The 25,632-nt window shown below is 34.6% G+C and overlaps 1 protein-coding gene across 1 annotated transcript; it reads left to right on the top strand.

Moving 5' to 3' along the window:
• Positions 1-5,314: 5,314 nt before the first annotated feature.
• On the top strand, positions 5,315-8,284 carry LOC143595665 (F-box protein At1g60400-like). The gene is made up of 3 exons (XM_077074631.1): positions 5,315-6,247; positions 6,438-6,617; positions 7,731-8,284. Exons 1-3 carry the CDS (start codon positions 5,315-5,317, stop codon positions 8,112-8,114), a joined length of 1,497 nt encoding a protein of 498 aa, XP_076930746.1. The 3' UTR covers positions 8,115-8,284.
• The last annotated feature ends 17,348 nt before the right edge of the window (positions 8,285-25,632 follow it).

Genomic DNA, 25,632 nt, shown 5'->3' with positions numbered 1-25,632 from the left:
TCCTTTGCATTGGTGTATCGTTTATTAAAGTTAGCTCTCGTATTACCCGTCGCAACCGCAACCGTTGAAAGATCATTTTCGGCGATGAAGTATGTGAAGTCTGATTTGCGTAATCGAATGGGTGATGAAAATTTAAGCGACAATTGTGTTTGTTACATTGAGAAAGACTTATTTGTCAATGTTAAAGTAGATGATGTAATGGTTAAATTTCAAAAAATGAAAACTCGTAGAGAACAACTTTAATATATTTGTTATCTAATATTTTGTTTGGTAATCATTTTTTTATATATATGACCCGAGTCGACCCGACCAAATTCGACCCAACAGTTGTATTAGTACCAACCATAAAATTCCCGACCCCTGTGAAAACATTTTCTGGATCCGCCACTGGGTGTTAGTACGTTTGTAACTTCGCAACGGTACGCGCTTAACCCGATGGTGGTATGCATTTAACGTGCCATTGGATGTGTAATTGGTGTCAGTAAGTGCGCAACATAGTGCCTATACGCGAGCAACCCGATATGTATAAACAATGTTATCTACGTAACTGATGCTTGAACGCGCGCAACTGGTGGCGACAAACAAGAAGCAAAAATGAAATGTACAGTAATTTCATATAAACTACTTTTTAACCCAATCCCTTTTGACAAACATATTCCGACCCGAATATGTTTTAGCCCGTTTAAACATGAACCCTTTTAATCTAAACCCATCCCGACATGAACTAAATTAACCCTTTTTGTATTAACTTTTTCCAACCCTAACCCGTTCCAACACCATTAGCCGAACCTGTCCAACCCGTTGCCGGTAATAACTGATAACCACATAACATGTTAGTTTTTAAAAAACTAATAAACTATAGCAATATCATACTCAAATTAAAGACAATAAAATGCATGTTTTTATGGTGTACTTTTTTAGAAATATTATTAATATATGAACATGTTACGGCCGTTAAATAATCATGGGGTGGTTGGTTTATAATTAGAGGAAAAATGTGTAACTATTTAATATATTAACAGAACTTGTTTGAAGTTAAATGAAAATTATTTTTATCTCTACATTATAAAAATTATATGAATTGTTATTTGTATAATATGCAACAAAAATAGTACCTTTAAAATTTTAGAGGCCTCTTAACTCTTATATTATATATAGTGTAGCTTTAAAAAATAAATAACTTTTCACATATTACCGTTATAAACTTATAATACGTGTAAATAATTATGAGAATTATACATCTCTATTGTTATTATTTCAACCGTTTCATGCTATTAGTTTTTTTTTCTCGTAATTTTTCTAATATTAACTAGAACAGCAAGAGTTTATATAAAACTAGCTTGAGAGTTGAGACTCGCGTTACACAAACAATTAACTAATGTAAATAAAATATTTAGTAAATAATCAAAATATACTTTAATAATATACTTATCATATACTACATTGTTAATAAAAAGCCATTGTCATTGTATACTACTATTTACAGCAATTTTAAAATATAACTGATTAAATGATATTATTTGTTGTTGCATTTCTTTAAAATTATACTGGTTTTATAGAAAACGTATCATATAAAAAACTTTATATTATATAATGTCAATAGAACTTATTTTGTTAAAATCTATACTAATTAAAAAATAAAGGATTCATCACATGTAATCATTATATTGATTTTTACACAAATTTTCTCTCATCTCTCTCATATTAAATACATTTCTCTTTTTAACATTTCATTTTTAATTTTTAATAATTCCATCTTAATTTAATAGAATTAATACCATCATCAATATGTTAATTTGTTTAATACAAAATATATTGTATTAGTTATTAGATAAAAGATCAAATAAGAAGTTTGATTATCCTAAGAAGGCTAGGAATGAGGGTATTTTTGTCTAATACCTTAATATTGAAAACCCTCTTAATTTAATTTCAAAAACCCCCTTAATTAAAACCCACTTAAATTTTCACTTATCTCCTACAACAACCACCGTCCACCGCCACCCACCGCCACCACCTTGCCAGAAAAGTATTAGGAAATTTCGTCGGAAAATAAAACACTATGAAAAACACAATGAAAAAGACACAATGTAAAAAACACAATGGAAAAAACACTATGAAAATAAAAACACAATGACAAAAACACAATGAAAAACACAATTAAATTACACAATATAAAAAACACAATGTAAAAAACACTATGAAAAAATAAAGCACACTTGTATAACACAATTTTGTAAAACACAATTTTGATAAACCACACTTTGTAAAAAACCCACGAAATTTTTTTTATTTTTATATAGCAATATGGTACTCATATAAAAGATAAAAAAAACACTCGTTATTATGGTGAAATTGTTTTGAAAAAAAATGTCATATAAAAAAGTTATGAGCGTTTTAAAATGATGGGGGTATTTGACTGGTGCCTTGCATGTGGAGAGAGAAAGTCAGCAAATGTGTTATCCCTTTTATGCCCTTACCCTTATTTTACACTTTATGATCTCTTTAATCTAATCTCAATCATTCAACTTTAAAATGAATAGACAAGATTATTTCATATCCTTCTTAGGAAAACTAATTTTCTTATTATAACTCAACCCTTAGTTATTAATATTAAATTTTTATAAGTAAGCAATACGAAACAGGTGAATTTCTTTAACTATTTAAAGTATCAAATATTGTTCATGTTAAAACAGTTTAAGATTAGAATGATTTTTGGTTCACGGGTTGGTTTAAAAAGTAGTCATCTATTTCCAAATTGCGTAATTTGTAATATTTTTATCATATAATATATCTTTATATATGTGATACATTTTTTTTGTATTTCATATTATGTTATTATTTAAAAAAAAATACTTATTCAACTCGTTTGCTACACGGGTAATTAACCTAGTTTAAAGATATTTAAAGATATAATGAAACCAAAATCATTGGGATTTTAAATAATTTCAAATATTGTGATATTAAAACTAATTTGAGATTCTTTACTTAAAAATATCTTTAATAAATACTCCGTAATAGGTTTTTAAAAGTTTTTGAGAGTGAATATAATGATGACAGATAAGAAAAGGTGAGAGTATTTTATTATAATCACACACGATATAGATTATATATAGAAGCTATAGAAGATTTTAGTTTCAATTTTCAAAAATACATACAAATAGCTTTCCGACAAATTTATTATTAGAAGATACATTTATATTGTGTTGCTCTATTTTAGGATAGAAGATCAAGTTAAATACAAGTTAATATTTATTTAAATAATATACTAATTTAAATATCTTTATAATATTAAAACCGATATCTTTGATATCAATTCAGTACCCACCTTTTAAATTTCAAGATCGGTAAATATCTATATTTTATCGACCTTTTGGCTTAGTACCGTATTAAACATTTTCGCTACATGTACTGGTACCCATTTTGTGACGGATTTTCGTCCTATACCAAACTTATCCCTAGTCCAAGTGGATGTAAAGTAGTAGAAAATTTACCATATTACTAGCACGTCCTTTATTTTTATAATTACACTAAAAAAAATATCTTTCATGCTCAATTGCATAATATTTTTTATATCTTTATCCTTACGATTTCTCTCTCTTCTATTCACAGCCAATTTCAACAAATATTAAAAAATAAATATGGGAAACAAATTTTCCCAAAATTTATAAAAAAATACTAATCTTTCTCTCCTCCACTCACAACCTTATTTTTTAATTTACAAAATGGGTGCTGCTAAACGTACCAAATCTCATTCATTTTTACTAAACATGCACCCCCTCAAGTTTTTTACATTAATAATATTCAGACATTTTTATTGTTTCTTTTGTCATTTTCTTATCTTTTATTATCATTATTATTTATATAAAATCATTTTTTATTTATCTTTTTATGTATATTTAAAAGCCTTTAATAAAAACATATTTTTTCTTACTTAGAAAAACGTTTTTTTTTCTTATCTAAAAAACGTTGTTTTTCTTGTTTTAAAAAAATATTTTTGTCTATACTTATTTTTATCTTTTTGGAGAGCGTTTTTTTTTAAATTAAGAGATAGCTTACATTCTTTTATAAAAAAATCATATTATTTTCTATAAATAAAAACGTTAAATAACATACAACTTGGTAAAAAATCAAATTGTTTTGAATACATTTAATAAAAAAAAATAAAAAACTAACTAGAGAAAACATATAAAACTTCTTAATACATGTAAATTATAAATAAACTTTTAATAATGATCTTAAAGAAATAAAATAATAAAATCAATAACAAAAATATATAAAATAACTATAAAATAAAAATAAAAAACTTAATAATTTTTTATTTAATATTTTAAAAGAATTATAAAATAAATAAGAGTGATTAATATGTCAATTATAAATGTTAAAGAAAAAAAAAATTTCAGAAGGTATATGCTTAGCAATGAATACGTCTAGCCTGACCTTTACAAAATTCTCATCATAAATTTAAGGGACAAGTCGAGAATACTCTAAAACAGGGAGCATTAAAAACCCAGTGAGAAAATAAAATGGACATTAAATGTATGTAAGTTTGGCAATAGTATAAATTGAGAATCATCCTGCCTCCTGCAATACCAACTTTTCATCTTCCTTAAAAGATTAAAAAAGGTACCTTTTCATTACAAACCCTAGACCTAACATACTCACACACGTCTTCTTTTCACCTGCTGAACTATCGATTTCTTGTGTCACTGTTTATCATACTTGTGCTCAGATTGTTGATACTTTCAACTTATTTTTTATTTTTCTTATGAGGGTGATAGTATTATTTTGTATGCGCTAAAAATATTCATGTTTGGATTGTTGCTACTTTGAACTGATTATTTACTTTTTTTTTAACTATTTTTTAAATTTGTTTTTTTTGTTATGAGGGTGAGTTTATGCTAATATTGTTTGTCTGTGCTCAAAATATTCATGTTTACATTGTTGCTACTTTGAACTGATTCTTCATTTTTTTTTATTATTTTATTATTTTTATTAATTTTTTATTTTTTTGTTATGAGGGTGAGTTTATGCTAATATTGTTTTGCGTGTGCTCAAAATTTTTTGTTCACATAACTAGTTGGAGTACTAATCTTGTGGTTAATATTCCATTTTATGATTTTAAAGTTTTGGATTTATGTTTCTTTTGTTTTTATTGAAAAGCTTTGGATTTATGTTTAGTAATTTTGAATTGGACCTTTACTTCATATTGTCATATTAAATTGCAGCTTTTGAAATTAAAAGAGATGGTATGATGATGGTGGTGTCGAGATATAGTGGGAAGAAGAAAATGGATTCTAAATGTGATACAAAGAGAATGAATGCGGAACCCGACCGACTAAGCAGCTTGCCTGATAATCTTATCCATAAAATCCTAGCTTTTGTTAGCATGAAACATGTTGTTGAAACTAGTTTATTGTCATCCAGATGGAGGTTTATGTGGACTTCAATGCCTTATCTCAATTTCTCAAGTGATGATTTCGCTTCGTTGCCCCAATTCTCCGAAGCCGTTGCACATGTTTTGTCTCGCCGCGATGCTCAAATAGAAGTGGAATCTCTAGTGCTTAGCCTTCATGGGAAGGTTAGCCGGGAATTTGCGAAAAGAGTTCTGAACTATGCGTTCTCCCACAATGTTCAACGTATGGCTATTCGATGCCTGATTGAAGAGAAGATTGAATTCCCTCTTTCTCTCTTTCGTTCTCGGTCGCTAACACATCTCACTTTAATCGGTTCCGTTGATTGTTCGATTGCATCAACAACTTGGGAGCTCCCGGCCTTAACAACATTACATCTCGGTTATGTGACATTGTATTGTGGTAATGATGAGGATGATGATGAGGATGATGATGACAATAACATCATTGCCAAGTGCCCGAACTTGAAGAATCTCACCTTAGATGGCTGCAAGATAACGGGGCCGAACGGTTTAAGTATTTGTCATCCACGACTTTCTAATCTGACTCTTGAAAATGGAGACTGGGCGTTGGATTCTGTTCATGTGGTTGCACCTCATCTCAAGAATCTCAGTATTGTAAATTGTGATTGGGTGCATCTTTCTGCACCTGATCTTACCTCCTTTATATATAGAAGAGGTTATTCTTTGGAGTTCTCTACTGACAGTTTACCTTCTTTGGAAGAGGTAGATCTTTGTATACGCCAACCTCGCGAGACAGAAGCTCATACTATAATTGGTCTACTTCAGAAGTTTCATGGAGTTAAATGTCTTACCATTAACTTGGAAACTCTAGAGGTATTTAGTTTAGTTCTTTATTTGAAATTATTTTCTCCAACAATCTGATGCTAAAATACTAAATATACAATCATGTCTTATACTTATTAAACACAATTGACCAAGAAAATTATGTTGCTTTATATTTATGTGTATGTCTCTGCTTATTGTAATGATGTTTTATTGTAATAGTTGTTTAAAAATTCTGCAGGTTGTCTCTTCCTCAGTGGAACTAATCTCGAATCAACCTTCTCTGTTTGCTAATTTGAGGAAATTAAATATTTATCCGGTGAACATGCAAGCAGAACCGAAAGCAGCTGTGTCTAATGAAGTCAAAAACTATTTGCTAGGCCGTTCTCCAAGTGCCTCATTCACATTGGTTACGCGTGAGGTATTTACAATATTATTATCTGCCATGCATCATAATGTTGCTTTACGTTATAAAGAAAGTTATGGAAAACATATGTCATAGTAATTACTAATTAGAATCTCTTGCTAGATTTGATTTTGATCTCACTTGGCTAACCTTGAGCTGATTTATTTATTTATTTTTTGCTATCACTTACCAAATCTAAGAAGCTTTATACGGTGTATGTTTTAAATGTTGAACACTACTGATTCTTTTACGGTTTTTAAGTTTTTGTACGGGATAAAGGGAATTAGGATGAATGATAGCTTCCTTTGCTACACTTTAATATAGTTCTAAAGCATATGCAAGTAAATCATAAACGTTTAGCTAGATTGTTTAAGTTACATTTAGTGTTGTTATTAGAGGGTGAGACCTATTGACCATGTGTTTTCTTGTACCTTGTTCTTTTCGCCTTTTTGACATAAGTTGGTTCAGAGCTCAGGCTGTAAAGTATGCCAGGACACCATTAGTTAGTCTTTGGTGGCTTCATAAATGTGACTGATCCACCAAAGTCACGACGAACAACTGAATATATAACCATTCCTAGCAGATCTGCACTTTTATAATTTCCAGAATGAGCTCCAAACATGTAAAAATTAAAGGTTGTCTTGAAGTTTCAAGCGCTCTTTAGTGAATTATAAACCTTCTGACGAGGCACCATTGGTTTTGTCAATAGCAGTATCCCGTGAGTTGTGGGCTGCTTTGTTAGGCATACAGATGAATTAATTTGGTAAAAGTTTATAAGGGGTGTATTCTTTCTGTTGTTTTAACTTTGTTTTATTTCATAGTTTATTCAACAATGATCCAACAAACAAGACTCTAAATTTATAAATTTGAGCGTATATCTAGTAAAAAAGGATAATGCTACCAGTTTCAACATCAAGGGCTGCTGACCTGCTGTTCTTGCTTTTAGTTTGTTTCATGCATAGAAGTGTTGGATCCTACTAAGTAAATATGTAAAATTTGTTACTGCTATTAAAATTCTTTAAAGAGAACCACTAGTAATTGCATGTATGCTAGTATGGTACTCTAAATTTAGAATGAATTGTTATTGTTCTAATTGTTTCTATTAATGCTACTATGATATCATTGCAGGAGATTAAAGCGAACGACACAACTTTGGCACATCATCTTATGGCAGAACTACGGGTGATGCTAGACTGGGATAAAGCTAACATCAACTGGGATCATATGAAGCGAGGGAAATCACTAGTCGAGAATTATTGGGAAGATATGGAAATGCATAGTCGGCATGAGAAAACAAAGATTCGTGACATCATTTCAAAGTTGCAGCGCATTGAAAGTTTACTGACAAAGCTGCCAACATCAAACAGGGCTGAAATGCAATCAGTTGTTGATGGTTTGTGTGCGGATGCTAAGTTTGTGATGAAGAAAGTAGATCTTACGAATACGCATGGGAGCCTGTTAAGTGTGTGCTCTGGTGAACTTGCTAAAGCATTACAGTGGTCGGTCATCTAAGCGAGTTTAAGTTGTTGGTTTCCCGTGGCTTGCAAGTGTTGAAACTATTGTCTTTTTGTTTTGATATCAGTTTCCCGCATTGCAAGTTGGAATGGTAAATGTCTAAACTTTTGAACTTAAGATTCCAATGGTATGGTTTTTTGAGGGGTTGTAGGAAACGCAATGTGATTGGGACTTGGGAGAGCCCTTTTGGCACGAAAAGTAATGAAATACAAGTCATTTTGCATGTTTCCAAAAGCTTATGTTTTTAAGCCAAATCCGTTAGGATTAAGAAAATCAAATTTTAAAATTTAATTGGTTAAAAAGAGGGTCATGGTTTTATTTGAATATAAAAAATGGAATGAGTAGTTATAGTTTTAGTCCTTTAGGTTTCAATTTGCACAAATTGTTCTTTATGTTAATATGTTGTAACATGTTCAATCGTTCGCTAACAAACGTCATATTCGCATTGAAGAATCTTTTTGCTAACAAACGTCATATTTGCGTTGAAGAAAGTGGAGAAGAATCGAGCTCGAATTTAAAGAATTTCAGATTTAGTTTACAAAATCTTCTTTCCACAAGTACTTTTCACACAACCCACTGTTTTCATCAACACCTTTTTCAAAACTTGTAAGTTTGAATTAGTTTTAAAATTATCAAATAGTTCTAGTTAGAAAATAGTTTCGCTGAAGTCACATAACACCCAAGTAGATCTCAATATATGAACTTTGTGATTTCTATTTTGATGATGATTTTTATACCCAAACTGAACGAAAAAAGCAAGTAGCTAATGCACGTACATAGGCGTCAAATAGATGACATGTAGGTTCATGGTATGTCGAGCATTGTTAATGTTAAGTTTGTAAATTTGAGGGTGGTCAACCATTAATATTATAATTTTCTAATTTTCTTTGATTTACTAAAATACTTCCTAATTTTTTTCGTTGCTGCCCTAACCCTGCTTCAATCGACATTCTTCCCATCGTCAATACGTTCCTCTTTGATACTATCGTTCTCCATCATCCCTAACACCAATCATTATCACCTGATGCGAAACTGGCGTCAGACGTGTAATCGACATGCAACAAGAAACCCAGCGCCGGGCATGTAACTGACACATGACAAGAAATGGGTGCCAAACACATTATTCGCGCAACTATCACCGAACGATAAATATGTAAAAAGAATATCGTTTAGTAAGAAAAAGGTTAATATAGTCTTTCAATAAGTAATTATAAAAACAAATAAATATGTAGAATAGTGTTAGGTTATATTATAAAGTATGGCCTTTTGAGAATGATAAAAGAGATTTTAATTCATTGATATTGAACTTGGATAATTGAGATTCGTTTAAGAGTGAAATCAAGTGTGAATGAAATAAAGAGAATATAAAAAGGTAACACATTTGTTGACTTTTATCTATTTAATGTAAGGCTCATGTCAATTTTCCAATTATTTATAATATTCATAAACTTTTTATACAACATTTTTTTAAAAGCACTATCATAATGAACGTTTTTTTATGTTTAATATGAGTACCATATTTTATTATTACTATTACTAATATATATAAAAGACAACTTTGGTGCCGCAAGAGCCTATTGGCCACTTGGTGGCACCGTACTGGTTGGAAATTTTTTTTAGTTTAGTTACCATAATAAACGTAATGGAAACTGACCAGACGTTAACTTATTTAGTTTTAATCTCGGTACTATAAAAGCCTGAAAGAAACCGACCGAGCTCGCGTAAATTTGCGGTTTTATTTAAAGCCCATGACTGGTAACGCTCAGGTTTTACTAATGCGCAAGTTTACTGACCCCCGCCCCCTCCCCAAATTGGTCGTTTGTTCACCTCAGTTTTTATATATTTATTGTTTTATAGTTCAGGTACCGTATCGTACGTAATCAAAACCGACCGAATTTGTGTGAAGTTACCGCCTCAATGCCCGGGATAAAAAATGCTTGGGTTTTACCACCGCCTGGGTTTGCCAACCAAATAAACGCCGTCTTAAATAAAATTTGTTCTTATATGTTAATGTTTTTATTCTATGTTAATTTGATGAATTAAAATTTTGGGTTTTAACGCTCAAATTTTACCAACGGTTTCTATATCGTAACGAACGCAGCATGTACTAACCGAATTCGTGTCGATTCATTGTCGTAACACTTAGGTTTTACCAACGTCCGGGTTTCAACGCTAGGGATTTGCCGGCTACCCCGGCGCAACGCGTCAGGTAGAAATACTAGTATATAACAATTTATAAGTTTGATGCCGCAAAGCCCCCATTGGGCCACTTTGCAGCACCATATTGGTGACATTTTTTTTGTTAGTTTCGGCCTGTAATAAACATAACGAAAGCTTATCAAATGTCAATTTTATTTTGTTCTCTTTTTATTATTTTGTTTTAGTTACACTACCGTGAAGGAAATCGGCCGAATTCGAGTAGACTCACACGTCTTGTTTTAGTTCCAGACCGTGACGATAACCAACGGAATGCTTATTTTGTTTTTTAGTTTCGGTACCGTAATGAACATGACGAAAACCGACCAAATTCACTTAGAGTCACCACCTCAACGTCTGGGAACGATGATGGTCGGGTTTTACAAATGATCGAGTTTTAACGACCGATGTTACGCCATCTATCCCAAATTTTATATTTTTTTTGTTTTATTTTTTTGTCTTAGTTCCAGTATAATAACACACGTAACCGAAATCGATCGAATTCGCGTCTACTTACCGCGTCAACGCTTGGGTTTTACCTATCGCCCGGTTTTCCCGACCTGCCGCGTGAGGAAGAACACTAGTTGCTTTATAAAATAAAAAAAAAATAGTGGCTTTTTACAAATTATGTTTTACCAAAATTGTGTTTTACTAAATTGTTTCAAATTTTGTTATACAATTATGTTTTCGTTGCATTTTTTCAGTGTTTAAAATGTTGAAAAACACAATAGATGGAGATGGTGACCATTTTTCCGACACCTGTTTTCCCATTGAGCTTTTCCGGTTTCCGTTTTTCGGCAATCGTTCTCGACGAACTTTTCCTTGTGAGGCGGTGGCGGTGGCGACAGAGTGGTGGCGGTGATGGATGGTGATCGTTATAGGAGGTTGGTGGAGATATATGTGAGTTTTTTGAGATGGAAGTGGTAAAGTAGAATGCCCCTTAAAATATCATCCTTCCTAGTCTTTTTATAAAAATCAAACTTGTTATATGAACAAGCTTAAATAGTATATGAAGAAACGTGGATCTACTCACTGGTAGCAGATCTACTTTCCTCGGGTTTTGATTGTACTATTTCACCGATGGTTCTTCTGGATCTGTGTTCTTCCACCTACAAAATGAACAGCGCCGTTAACTTACCCCTCAGAAAGGGACAGAGGGGTCCTCTTTGGGGTAACCCTCCGGCGTGAGAATAAGTATGTGTAGGAGAAGATAATAATGTGTGTTTGTATATAACTGACTGTGAGTGAATGTAATTCAATATGATTGAATGTGATATCACTGCCTGTAACTGTCAATGATTGAGTATGAATGTGTCCATTAAAGTGGAGTTGATGCTGTATTTATAGTGCTAGGGTTTCCACTGATTAGGCTCAGCCTCGTTGGCCTCCTCCAATCGCACTGCGCCACGTGTCCTCTGGGACACCTGGCGCTTTCTCGTTGGTTGTAATCACGTGGTAGCACATGTGTCATGCTGAGTTGTCGACCTTTCATTTGGCAGCTGTCAACATCAGCATATTCTTACTCCTTAAAAAGATACCTTCTAGAAGGTTGTCTGACGTGCACAATCAAGGTTGCCCTAATCCTGATTTGGATAAGGACGAGGTCGATTATGTGCATGTGTGAAATGCGCCAATCCTGAGGATGCGCGAGGTCTTCTCTTTATTCTCACGCGCAGATGTTATATGCGCAGATGTGATATGCACGAGCATGTGATATGCGCCGCGCGCACATGTGATGCGCGAGCATATGTGTGCCTGGGCATATGATGCCTGAGCATGTGTGGTGCCTGGGCATATGATGCCTGAGCATGTTTTGTATGCGCCATGCGCATAGGTTTTGGCTTTGTGCCTTCATAATGTCTTTATCTTGTGGGTTGACCCGCCTTGCTCGGTGTTGAGGCGGGTACATACCTCTTCAGTATATATGTTTTAGGAAGTGAAAATATATAATTGCATCTTTGGCTTGATAAAATATGTTATTAGTGTTCTCAAAAAATGAAAACATGTGACTGAATATTTTTTTAACTTTAAAAGAAGAAAATATTTATGAGATAGCGTACCATTAGATTAATTATGATTAATTAATGATGAAAATATTTAAATATTTTATAGAAATAGTATAGATCTGAGTTATACCGAGTAGTCAATAAATTATAGATCGCTTTAAATCTTCAATGAGTAAGTTAAATTAGTGAGTTATCAGTTATTGAAATTAGTAAGAAATACGAATTTTATATAAAAAAAAGGGAAAATTCCCTATATAACCATTTTGAGAATAGAGAAAGTGACAAATAGCCAAAAATTATCTATATATTTTCAAAATAACCCATTAAATTTGGACTGAGGCGACGAGATGTGACGAAATCTTTAAACAAATAGAAATCTAACAAGTGTAATTTTTTTTGAAAATCCAACGAGTTATTTGAAAATGTTGGGGGACCAGTCCATATTTTCCACTAATTGTTCTTCTAATAAAACAGTCTTGTCTGACAGTTTAATTATGTTTCCTACCGGATCCCTTCAAATTCCAAAAACATGAGAAATTGTGCCTTCAAACTTAGTCTTTCAAGACCATTTCGGATGAATTTGTACCAAGAAAACGAGCTAGTAGTTTATTTCTTATGTGTAGAAATCTAGTCCACACCTAGGATATTAATTTTTAATCCGTCTACACCGACAATATTTTATGTGATTCCGTCTACTCCTACATGATTGTCCAATGAATATTACTTGCATTATTTTTCATATATATATATATATATATATATATTTCATCTTTCTCCTTCATATCACCCTAAACCTTCAATGAACAATCCGGCTCATACCATCCTAAACCTTCAACCAGAGACCCATATTCATAACCTCCACTTGATATCCCCTCTTAAACTTCATGGTTTAGATTCAATAACAAGTGTTAGAGTTGATTGTGGAAGAGATGTGAATTATTGAGGAAGATGATACTATACATATAATGTAAAATATGGACGTACACGTAAGAATTAACTAAATTATCGTAATCTTAGTACAAATTTAACAAATTTGTGTCTTGAAATACAAAGTTGAAAGACACATTTTTTTCATGTGTTTGAAACTTGTAGGGGTCAGGTAGGAATCCTTAATAAACTGTCTGACAAGACAACCTTTAATAATAAGATTTAGTGAAGAAATATGGACGGGTCCCTCAATATTTTCAAAATTATGATCCCCTTAATACAAAATTATCAAATAAGTGTCTTGAAAGACAAAATTTTAAGGCATATTTTTCCTTGTGTTTAAAATTGGCAGGGGTCATATAAGAAACCTAAATAAACCGTCTGACAAGAAAACTTTTGAGAATAAGATTTGGTGAAAAAATATGGACGGATCTCTTAATATTTACAAAATTATGGTCTTGGTACAAATTCACCCAAAATGTGTCTTGAAAGACTGAGTTTGAAGGCACACTTTCCCAAGTTTTTGGAATTTGAAGGGATACAGTAGGAAACATTATTAAACCGTTGGATAAGACTGTTTTATTAGAAGAACATTTAGTGGAAAATATGGACTGGTCCCCCAACATTTTCAAATGACTCGTCGGATTTTCAAAAAAAAAATTACACTTGTTAGATTAATATTGGTTTAAAAATTTCGTCAGATCTCGTCGTCTCAATCCAAATTTAATAGGCTATTTTGAAAGACTATGTCTATTGGCACACTTTATTTTTTTATTTACATATCAATATGGTTCATATTGATCAATATGGGCCATATTACTCAACACCAAACCAACAAAATATGCTCTACATTAACTAATATGGAGCATATTGAGGATGTGTAAATAGATAAAAGGTGTGCCAATATCATGACCCATTTTGAAAATATGTAAGGGTTTTGGGTTATTTGACACCTTTTCTCTACTAAAATGGTTATTTATAGAAATTTCCCTAGAAAAGTAGCCAACTAGGCAATAATGACTAATAAGTACTTTAGGGGCTTCTTCGAATGTCTACTTCAAAAGTCCTATCAAACTTCAAATTATATACAACACTTTTCTTTTCCTGTAAGATATAAGATATATTATATACGTATATCCTGTGGCAGCCTAACATTTTGGGCGGCTTCAAACAAATTAAAAAACTCGGGATACCTTTTCAAAATGTCATAATTCTCTCTTTTATCCAGTCTTGGAACGGGTAATTACAAACTAAAAGCACGTTTAAGATTAAGTTTAAAAATTGTTTATTGGCTTTTTTAAAAAGTTATTTTGAAAAGTCAGTATTTGAGGCTTTTAAAAAACGTTTTTTATCCTTTCAACAAGCTAAAATAGAAATGATTTTTGTAATTGTCAAACACCATTTAACTTATTAGCTTTTTAAAAAGACCAATAGCCAATAAGGTGTTTTCAAACTCAATCCCACACATACTCTAAAAAGTTTATACAAATTCATTGTCAAATCTAAATCATTAAATGAGAGAATCAAATCAAAGTTTTTCAAAACTTAAATCTATATGAGCAAATTAAGTCAGTAAACCAAAACAAACGTGCAAATAGAAATCTAAGCACACATACGCATCAATCAAATAAAATCAAATAGTTTACTGATTCATAAAACCATAACAAAAAGTTATAATCCAACTAAAATCAAAACATCAACGATGGTTCATCGATAGCCTAAACAGTCTATAATGTTTAGCCTAGCATCATAAAATCAAACAAAACAATAACAGAAGAAAACATGGTGAAAATAATGAAAACGGAAGATCAAATGTGATAAAACCCGTAGTCCTCAAACTTGAATGTAAATATGTTCACCGAATGCTTCCTTGCCTTGCAAAACCACCAAGAATGTATCTTCCAAGAAACTCCAAATTCGTCTAGCGGCTACAGGGTATTTTCAGGTTAAGGTTAAGGGTGTTTATACAGTGAGCTGGGCCCAAAAGCTTACCAAAAAATGAAACTTTATGGAATCAGGGACTGGCCGCGCCCCACGACCAAGTATTGAGTTTCTAGCGACGTGGCTTACTCCAAGGGGGGGGGGGGGGTCTGGCCGGTTCTCCTTTCCGGTTCAATCCTGATGCATTCCGGCTTCTCTTTTAGACTTATTTTGACTCGTTTTTCGCCCTTTTCAACTACGTTTAACTTCCGGAACCTACAAAACACAAATATGTTAGTAGTATACAAATCTTATCTAAAAACGAATAAAAACTAATAAAATATTATATAGAATATACAAGGGAAATATATATATAATTATCAGTATATCAAATATCACATACTTACTATTTTTTCATCCCTGAAAAAATCTAATGCAATGGAATCAAAATCGGAAAATATAGTCTAAAAAACATATAGATTATGTTAAAGTTCAGAAAAACGCAAAAACCGCGATCACCGATATTGTTGTCCACTTAAACTCATGCCTTGATCTTTACCGGAACAAGTAAGATCCAACAATTTATTTATTTATATAACTTAATGGTTTTCACAGTTAAGACCCATTTATTTTTATTTTTTATCAGACCAGACCACCCCAATTTGACTTAAACCTCAAATTAGCATATTTAAAATTTTGTTGCTTTTTTTTCATGAATAGTTAAGACGATCAAAGGTATTGTTTATCCACTTAAATTTATGCATCAAAGTTTACCAAAACAACCATTAGATACGATTAAGGTATAATTATTTAGCTACTGTTCCCCACAACATGACATACATTCGTTATCAACCAATACACCGAACCCCTCACCATAGGTGAGTTTGCACGAACTCATCTGTAAGGTTTACATGTGACGTGTCCCTTGTGGTCCGTTTCTTAATGGTAATGAGACTCGAGCAAGGGGACTCCACATGACTAACAACGTGGATGATCAAGTGTGTAGTGTATTTGTACTTTAAGTACGTAATGATCAAGTTTAATGACTTAAGTTGGTAGATAACTACGAGTTTGCTCTTTTTAGCTTTTTAATATTCAAAAATCCACTTAAGAAATGTGAATACCCCGATGATAAACCGCATACAGACACATAGTCTCTGAACCTGAGGCATCCCATCAATACAATATTTAAGGTTATAAAACCATATGTTAATAAGGTGTAAAACACTAAAACTAAACGGTTTAAGATTTATATCACCGGCTACTTGGCAAACTCTAACGTTAAACCTACCCAAGCATCATATGATAACATATTCAAATTTAAAATTCAGAATATTTTCACATTCATACCAAAAATTGATGCTTGAGTGTGGCTCGACCTTTTTATTACTTATTTTCCATTGACAAAACGCTCTACCCACTAAAATTATATTTATTCGTTACCCATTTATCAAATTGCCATTTCATTCTCAAGGCTGATCCTGCCGACACATCCCAAGTTTAATGTGTTTTCTTTTATATTATCTCATATTATTAGTAGTTTGAATAACCAATTTCCGATAATCATCATCATTTTCCATTTAAATGCAAAAAACTAAATTTCAATGAACGTTTTTCAAAACTTTTTCAATATATATATATATATATATATATATATATATAAGTTAAATTTAAACTACGACTCAAATATCCTATCCCCACACTTAAATTTTGCACTGTCCTCAATGCAAGGATAAGGACGACTTAACATAAAAATAAAAATAAAGTTGGACTACAAAAAACTAAAAACCTAAAAATTAAAAACAAAAACTAAATAAAAATCAAATAAGCTAGATAATGAAAAAGACTTAGCTGGTAATATGTGTGATATATGTTGCCAAGTCTTCTTCCATGAATGCCCTCAACTATGAACATGCTCAACATAAAGTACCTCTTTCTCTCATACACGAACGTAAGCGGAACACATTCAACAAACAATATCTAGAAATATATCTTATCAAGTTGATATATATTAAGCATTAAAAGTATTTCATAAACCCACAAATATATAAAATTAAACATGAATAATGAGCAGCAAATAATAAACATAAAGTATACGGCTCCACTGCTGCTCCATCCCTACACTTGTCTTTTTCATTAAACTTTTCATTGGGGATTGTCTCTCTAGCTCATTCAATCTTTCTTCAACCTGGAACTCCGACTTCTCATGGATTCCTCTCTCCATGATGGTTGTGATTTCTCTAAATGACTCAACGACACAAAACAAAACTATTGTTAGTTACTCAAAGAAAAAATACAATAAAAATAGAATGAAAAATAGGATAAAATATACAAACTCTACACTTGAGTTTTCACTCAAGAACCATGCTATGCGAATCACGTGGCTGTCCGAGTGGAGCTTCCTCCATCTCGGTAGAACTCCAGTGCCCTTAAAGATACTGAATCACGATCCGACCATTCGTCAATCTTGATTTTCTTCTTTCTAGCTCCCCGAACTTTCTCAAACTTTCGCTTACCACCACCACTTTCTCTACCATACTTCACCATCACTCGAGAACGCGAACCCCTCGCTCCTTCTTCAAACTAACTCTGAGTGAACGGAAGTGATCAAGACGTGGATCCATGTCCGGGATAAATGATACTATCGAGTAAACTGGATGATATGGATCAATGAGACCGTTTTGACCGCTCGGATGTCTCACGAATTTAGCAGTATAAGTGACACTATCATCGCCAGCTCTAAGCGTGATCTTTCCTTAAAAAAATTTCAATGATTGCCCTAGCAGTACGTAAGAACAGACGACCTAACATTATTGGAACTCTCTCGTCGGCCTCCATATCCAAAACAACAAAATCTGCGGGGAAAAGCAAAGTATTTGTTAGAGCATTTTTGTCTAATGCTAGGTCTAGTGAGTTAAATGTGTCATTTGTATTTTGTAAGGGGCTAAACTGTCAATAGATGAAAGTATGTAAAGTGAAACATATAAGTCCAGGAGCGTATAGGCTTATACTCCCGTATAAGATTATACGGTGCCTTAAACTTATACGTTGGCACTGTTCATCTATATATAGGGCTTTCATGTTTAGATTTCACAACAGTGGTGACAGTTATTCTGTTTTGTACTCTCATTGTTTTATCAATATAAGAGAAGCTTAAGGGTGATTGTGTTGTGACTTCTTTATGATATTATTCCGCTATATCGTATTGACGGGTGGTCCATGGGACAACCCTTAATTGATTTAAAGCCGTTAGTAATCATGTATTGAATTGTTTATTTTGTGGAATTAGATAACTACGGTGCTTTTGGTGAATTGTAGGTTCAAAGGAGGTTCCAGGGCTATTATGGTGTATACCGAGGCAACCGAATGAACCGAGGATGTGCGAGAGGCTAAAAAGTGAAGAAAATGAGGTTTTGTGGCTGAAGTTCACCGTGGCTCACGGTCCACACCGTGAGCCACGGTCCAGATGTGTAAAATTGAACAGAGGCCACCGTACCGTGGCCTCTGCTGACACCGTTGCTACCACTGTGACCCACGGTTGAACCGTGGGCCACGGTTCAATAAAAACATAACAACACCGTGACCACGGTGGAGACTGATGGCCACGGTCCAACATTTCCAGAAGATCACCGTGACCCACGGTGTGAACCGTGGGCCACGGTTAATGTCGTAACTGCCGAATTTTTATGCTTTATTACTAGTTTTTTGGCTAGTCTTTTCATTATCCTTCATTCTTAACTACCTAGGGGCGACTTTTTGAGAGCAAGAAGAATACTTTGGTAATTCTTATCATTAGTTTGGGTTTGTGATTTGTATGATTACCCTAATTGATGTGATGTTGAATCAAATTATGTGTGGCTAATCATCTTTATGTTCTCTCCCGAATTTTAAGGTTTCAATTGACTATTTGTGAATTGTTTATGTTATTTGTGGGATAGTAATTTGATCAATTGATTGTATTGCTATGGTGATTATGAGTTTGCATTGTAATTGTAGTATAGTATAAATTGTGTTCTTGACTATCAGTTCTTGGTGCCATAGGCAATCGAGATTTAGTAGAAGAGATTTAGGGTTAGTTATACTATATTGATTATTGAGTGATAACCTTGCGTTTTTTATAATCCAAGTACTTCGTCCTCTTTGATCACTTTCAAACTCACTTTCATGAATTATGTTTATGTAGTTCTTCCCAAAAGTAAACATTAACATTATCAATATTGAAAACCTGAAATCGGGAGAGAGCATTCTTTCTTATATTATTTAAAACTCGTTTATTGTTTTAGTTATTTTCGTTAATCAAAACCAAACAACCAACTCATTGAATTTAATTTTTGCATTTAGTTTAATATAGATAAATTTCATAACTACTTAGTAACACAATTCCACAAACTCCCTGTGTTCGATACCCGCTTACCGCTATCTAACTAGTTGTATTCGGTTTATTTTTGAGTGAGTCTTCGACCTCATGTCAAATTTTGGCGCCGCTGCCGGGGAGTGGTGCGCAACGTGTGTTAGCTTTAGTAGTTTTTGTGTTATTTTCGGGTTTACACTGGTTGTGTTAGTGTGCAGGTACCTACAGGTGTATGCATACTAGAGGCTCTAACAGGTCATCACGGCTAGTAATTGATCCCGAGATTGACAGAACACTTCGAAGAAACCGAGTCTTACTTAGGTAGAATAAGCTTCTTAGTTCTCCAACCGCATCAAACAACATGGATTCACCACTTCCCACTTCGGGTCAAACAATCCTGACTACACCTCCACCAAATCCACCAAATCCACCAATCACTACTAATGTATCTACAACATCAAGTGAACTCCAACCACAACCCATAACCGAACCCATAAATGCCTAATTTACCTATGCAACATCATCCACATTGCCACCTATTACCAACCTTTTTCCTACATTTGGTGCATCGTCATCTCAACAATATCAACCACCAACCTTTCAACCATCACAATCAAGTTACCAATATCAACCCCAACCTTTCATGCAACATTCAGGATCACAAGGTGACGGATACGGATATGGGTTTGATAGTGAATTTGAGGGGTATGAAGTGGAAGGTCACTACATGGGAGGTGATGGAGGCAAAATGGTAAATCCGGGAACGTTTGGTTATGGTCAATGGCAACAAACGCAACAAGTGCAAGAGCTTAATCGACAACAACCACCGCCGGTTGTTGTCCAACAACCCATTCAACAACCGCTAGTTATACAACAAGCTCAACAACAACCACCGGTTTTTGTTAATCAAGTTCAACAACCGCAAGGGCAACCTCAAGATCAACAATTCCAACCCCAAATGCCCCAACCACAGTTTCAACAACAGTTTGTGCAACCAAGGCCCGTTTATAGGCAAATGGGTCAACCAAGAGTACCAATGGGGGTACCAAGAAGGCATGCAAGAGAGATGGTAAGGGGGGATTGAAGCCCATTTCCGATCCATAATTACTAATAATCCATCTCCGGTGGTTATCCCTCTCAATAATCAAGGGAGGACATTTGAAGTAAGAACCAATTCCCTTCAAAGTCTTCCGAAGTATAAAGGTCTAGCAACAGAGGAACCTTACTTCCATTTGGAGGCATATGACTCCATTTGCAACACAATTGGGGGTCAAGGTTTTACATCGGATGATGTGAAGTTGGTTTTGTTTCAGTTTTCGTTGGAAGACAAGGCAAAGAGATGGTTTTACACTTTGCCTTCCGTGTCGTTTTATACTTGGGCCGAGATCAACAAAGATTTTTAGAAGAATTTTACACGGCCCAAAAGACCAATGATGCGAGAAGAAGTCTGAGAACCTTCCAACAACAATCGGGGGAAATGTTTCATGAAGCATTTGAGAGATTCAATATGATGATCAAGAATTGTCCTCATCACGGTATTGCTTTATGGGAGTTGTTGAATGCGTTTCATGAGGGTTTTAGTATGGAGGATGAACGGGATTTGCGGTCGATCACTAATGGTACATTTGGTACCAATTATGAACAACACGATTGGGCGTATTTGGAACAAATGGTGGTTACTTTAAAGAGAAAGGCTCAAAGCGGTAGAAGAGCGAGACCGGCGATTGGTAGACTGCAAGTGCAAGCCGTGGAAGAAGGAAATGTACAAACCACTAATCAAGTCATCAATGTTTGTACAAATTGTAACGAATTGGGTCATGAAACGGAGGTATGTACGGTAGGTCAAGCGCCGGTAGAAGAGGTAAATGCACTTCAAGGGGAGGTGGTAGAAATTACAACATGAACTCCAACACCTACCACCCCGGGTTAAGAAATCACCCGAATTTTCATAATGGAAATCCGACCACTCAATCTAACCCGAATTTTCAAGGAAGTCAAAGAAATTATGTCCCTCATCAACAATATAATAACCAAGGTAATTATCATGGAGGGAATAATCAAGGATTTCAAGGTCAAGGGGGTGGCGGTCAAGGCGGTCAAGGTGGGTCAACGGGTCAAAGTTCATCAAGTGGTAATGAGGTTATGGACATGTTGAAGTTGATGCAACAAGACATGCAACGAATAAATCAACTTGATGAGGCGCGTATGCAAAAGGATGAAGTAAGAGATAAGGCCATCCAATCTTTGACTACACAAATGGGTCAACTCGCAACTGAAGTGTCCGAGTTGAAGAAGAATAAAGGTCAATTGCCAAGCGACACAAAGGTAAATCCTTCTCATAACTCTTCTCGTAATGTTCCTATTAATCACGTTAGTGTTTTAAGAAGTGGTAAAGAATATAAAAAAATATTTATCACCGGGTGTGGTTGATGGGGAAGTTGAGGATATTACGGGTAATGAAAGTGATGATGAAATTGAAAGTAATAAACCCACTAAACATTTCACTTTTGAAAAACGGTTAAAAAATCCGGGTCAAACTTCAAATGTAAACGATGAAAATAAGGAAGTAGAACCAAAGGTGGTTCAATTTCCTTCGGCTTTACTTGACTCGGGTAAGAAAAATATAATTTCCAGAAGAGGTCCTCAGAAAGAAGAGATGTGGGAATTTTTTAAACAAGTAAAGGTAAATTTACCTCTACTTGAGGCAATTAAGCAAGTACCCGCATATGCAAAATTTTTGAAAGAATTGTGCACTCAAAAGAGGCAACAAAAAGTGCCTCTACGAGTGGATTTAACCGAGCAGGTGAGTGCTGTTTTAAAAGGAGATCTTTCTCCTAAGCTTCAAGATCCGGGAACGCCTTTAATTAACATTCAAGTAGGCGATTTTCAAATGTCTAAGGTGTTACTAGATCTTGGGGCCGGAGTAAGTATTCTTCCGGGGGGTTTATATGACCAATATGATTTTGGTCCTTTAAAACGAGTCGAGACAACGGTTGTGTTAGCCGATTTGTCTCATAAACTTCCCCGAGGAATTGTGCGGGACGCGATAGTAAAAGTTGAAGAATTTTACTATCCGGTTGACTTTTTAGTCTTAGACTACTCATCGGTTGATTTGACCCAACAATAAAATGTTATATTGGGTCGACCGTTTTTAAACGCCGCTCATGCTATTATTGACTGTCGATCGGCCACAGTTGATATGGCTTTTGGAAATCGGAAAATGAGATTAAATATGTTCACTAACGGATCTAATGCTTTATGTGGTGATGAGTGTTTCATGGCAGATATTGTTGACACGTGTGAACCACACGATTATGAGGATGATGCTTTGGAAGCATGTGTTTGTGATTTTTCTAAACAGGTACATCTTTGTGCATTGAGGATGGAAGAGAAAAATCAAGACGTGTTGGTGGTTAAAGAAGGACGACCACCATGGGCTCATCAAATTGAAAGTTTGCCAGCTGTGATTGATTCGGGTACAAAACCGTCATTGGAAAGTCCACCAAAGTTAGAATTGAAGGATTTACCAAGCCACTTGAAGTATGCGTTTTTGGGGGATAATGACACATTACCGGTCATTGTTGCATCTAATTTGGAAGAGGCCCAAGAACAACAATTGTTGAAGGTGTTGAAGACGAATAAAGCGGCCATAGGATGGACAATTGCCGATTTAAAAGGCATTAGTCCATCTATAGTTATGCACAAAATCATCACCAACGAGGAGGCAAAACCAACCCAAGAGACTCAAAGAAGGTTGAACCCTAATTTGAGAAAAGTTGTGAAGAAAGAGGTAATAAAGTGGTTGGATGCGGGAATCATCTATCCCATCTCGGATAGCGCATGGGTAAGTCCTACACAGGTGGTACCAAAAAAAGCAGGTATACAGGTAATTAAATATGAAAGCGGTGAACAAATCACCACCCGTTTGGTAACCTGGTGGCGAGTTTGCATTGATTATCGTAAATTAAATGCCGCTACATCTAAAGATCATTTTCCATTACCTTTTATTGACCAAATCATTGAAAAATTATCGGGTCAAAAGTATTACTGTTTTTTGGATGGGTACTCGGGTTATAACCAAATTGCCATTCACCTGGAGGACCAACATAAGACCACTTTCACCTGTCCGTATGGCACTTTTGCTTTTCGGCGAATGCCATTCGGATTGTGTAATGCCCCGACCACATTCCAACGTTGTATGATGAGTATTTTTTCGGATATGGTCGGGGAATCACTCGAGGTATTTATGGATGACTTTTCCATTTTTGGCCCAACTTATGAAAATTGTCTCAATGAATTAGAAAAGTTTTAAAAAGGTGTGTTGAGACAAATTTAGTTCTAAGTTGGGAGAAAAGTCACTTCATGGTGCAAGAGGGTATCGTGTTGGGTCACGTGATTTCGAAAAGGGGAATGGAAGTGGATAAGGCAAAGGTTCGGGTAATATCATCTTTACCTCCACCTAAAAACATTAAAGGGGTAAGGTCATTTTTGGGGCATGTGGGTTTTTATAGAAGATTTATTAAAGGATTTAGTGTTATCACAAAACCTTTATGTAATTTATTATTAAAATATGCTCCTTTTGATTTTACTAATGAGTGTGTGCCAGCATTTAATGTTTTGAAGGAACAATTGGTGAAATCTCCCATTCTACAACCACCGGATTGGTCAAAGCCTTTTGAGATCATGTTTGATAAAAATTAGTGATACTACTATCGGAGCGGTATTGGGTCAACGAGTTGATAAAAAACCGGTGGTCATTTATTATGCGAGTAAAACTTTATCCAAAGCCCAACTTAATTATACAACCACCGAAAAAGAATTGCTTGCGGTGGTGTATGCTTTGGATAAGTTTCGCTCGTATATTTAGGGGAGTAAGGTGATTGTTTATTCGGACCATAGCGCGGTTCGATATTTGATGGAGAAGAAGGATGCAAAAGCACGGTTAATTAGATGGGTATTGCTTTTGCAAGAGTTCGATTTAGAAGTTCGGGATAAAAAAGGATGTGAGAATGTAGTGGCGGATCACCTTTCCCGAATTCCATTGGAGGGCGTTGATGACCCGATAGAGATAAACGAACGGTTTCCCGATGAACAATTGTTAGCCGTGTCGATTACACCGTGGTATGCTCACTTTGTGAATTATTTAGCAACGGGGTCTATTCCAAGTCATTGGGTGAAGAAAAGAAGACAACAGTTCATGGCCCAAGTGAAGCAATATATTTGGGATGAACCGGATTTGTTCAAGATTGGTTCGGAGCAAATGATAAGGAGGTGTATTCCCGATTCCGAGGTGTGGGAAATTTTGACTCATGCATATGCATCGGCGTGTGGAGGTCATTTAAACGGTCAAAAGACGGGTTACCGGGTGCTCCAATGTGGTTTTTATTGGCCCACAATTTTTAAAGATGCAAGTGAATACGCCCGACATTGCTTGAATTGTCAAAAGTTGGGTAGTATCTCGAAACGGGATGAAATGCCATTGCAACCGATTTTGGTGTTAGAGATTTTCGATGTATGGGGAATTGACTTTATGGGTCCGTTTCCAAACTCAAATGGATTTTTATATATCTTGGTTACGGTTGAATATGTGTCAAAGTGGGTAGAAGCGATAACAACAAGAACCAATGATCATTCGGTAGTTTGCAAATTCGTTCAATCAAACATATTTGCTCGGTTTGGTATCCCGCGGGTTATTATAAGTGATGGTGGGTCACATTTCAAGAATTTCAACTTTGGGAAGCTTTTAAAAAGTTACAATGTGAATCACCGAATTGCTACTCCTTATCATCTACAAACAAGTGGACAAGTTGAAGTGTCCAATCGCCAAATCAAAGAAATTTTAATGAAGACGGCGGGGTCGATAGAAAGGATTGGTCTTCTAAGTTGAATGATGCATTGTGGGCGTATCAGACCGCCTACAAAACTCCTATTGGCACAACTCCTTATCAGTTAGTTTATGAGAAAGGGTGCCATTTACCAATGGAGTTGTCACATAAGGCGTTTTGGGCGATCAAGAATGTTAACGCGGATTATAAGGAAGCGGGTGAATTGAGAAAGTTGAAATTGAATGAGATCGAGGAAATCCGGGATGAAGCATATGAATGTGCTTCCGCGT

Source organism: Bidens hawaiensis, unplaced genomic scaffold, assembly GCF_021521415.1.
Source record: "Bidens hawaiensis isolate Kalapana, Puna unplaced genomic scaffold, B.hawaiensis_p1.1 tig00045451_1, whole genome shotgun sequence".
NCBI lineage: Eukaryota > Viridiplantae > Streptophyta > Magnoliopsida > Asterales > Asteraceae > Bidens > Bidens hawaiensis.
This window is presented reverse-complemented; position numbering and strand designations above follow the sequence as displayed.

Bases quoted from the DNA above. Each gene is read 5' to 3' on its own strand.
- LOC143595665 (XM_077074631.1), top strand. From the start codon at position 5,315: ATGAATGCGGAACCCGACCGACTAAGCAGCTTGCCTGATAATCTTATC. The intron at 6,248-6,437 runs GTATTTAGTTTA...AAAATTCTGCAG, and splicing joins TTAACTTGGAAACTCTAGAG to GTTGTCTCTTCCTCAGTGGA. The intron at 6,618-7,730 runs GTATTTACAATA...ATATCATTGCAG, and splicing joins TCACATTGGTTACGCGTGAG to GAGATTAAAGCGAACGACAC.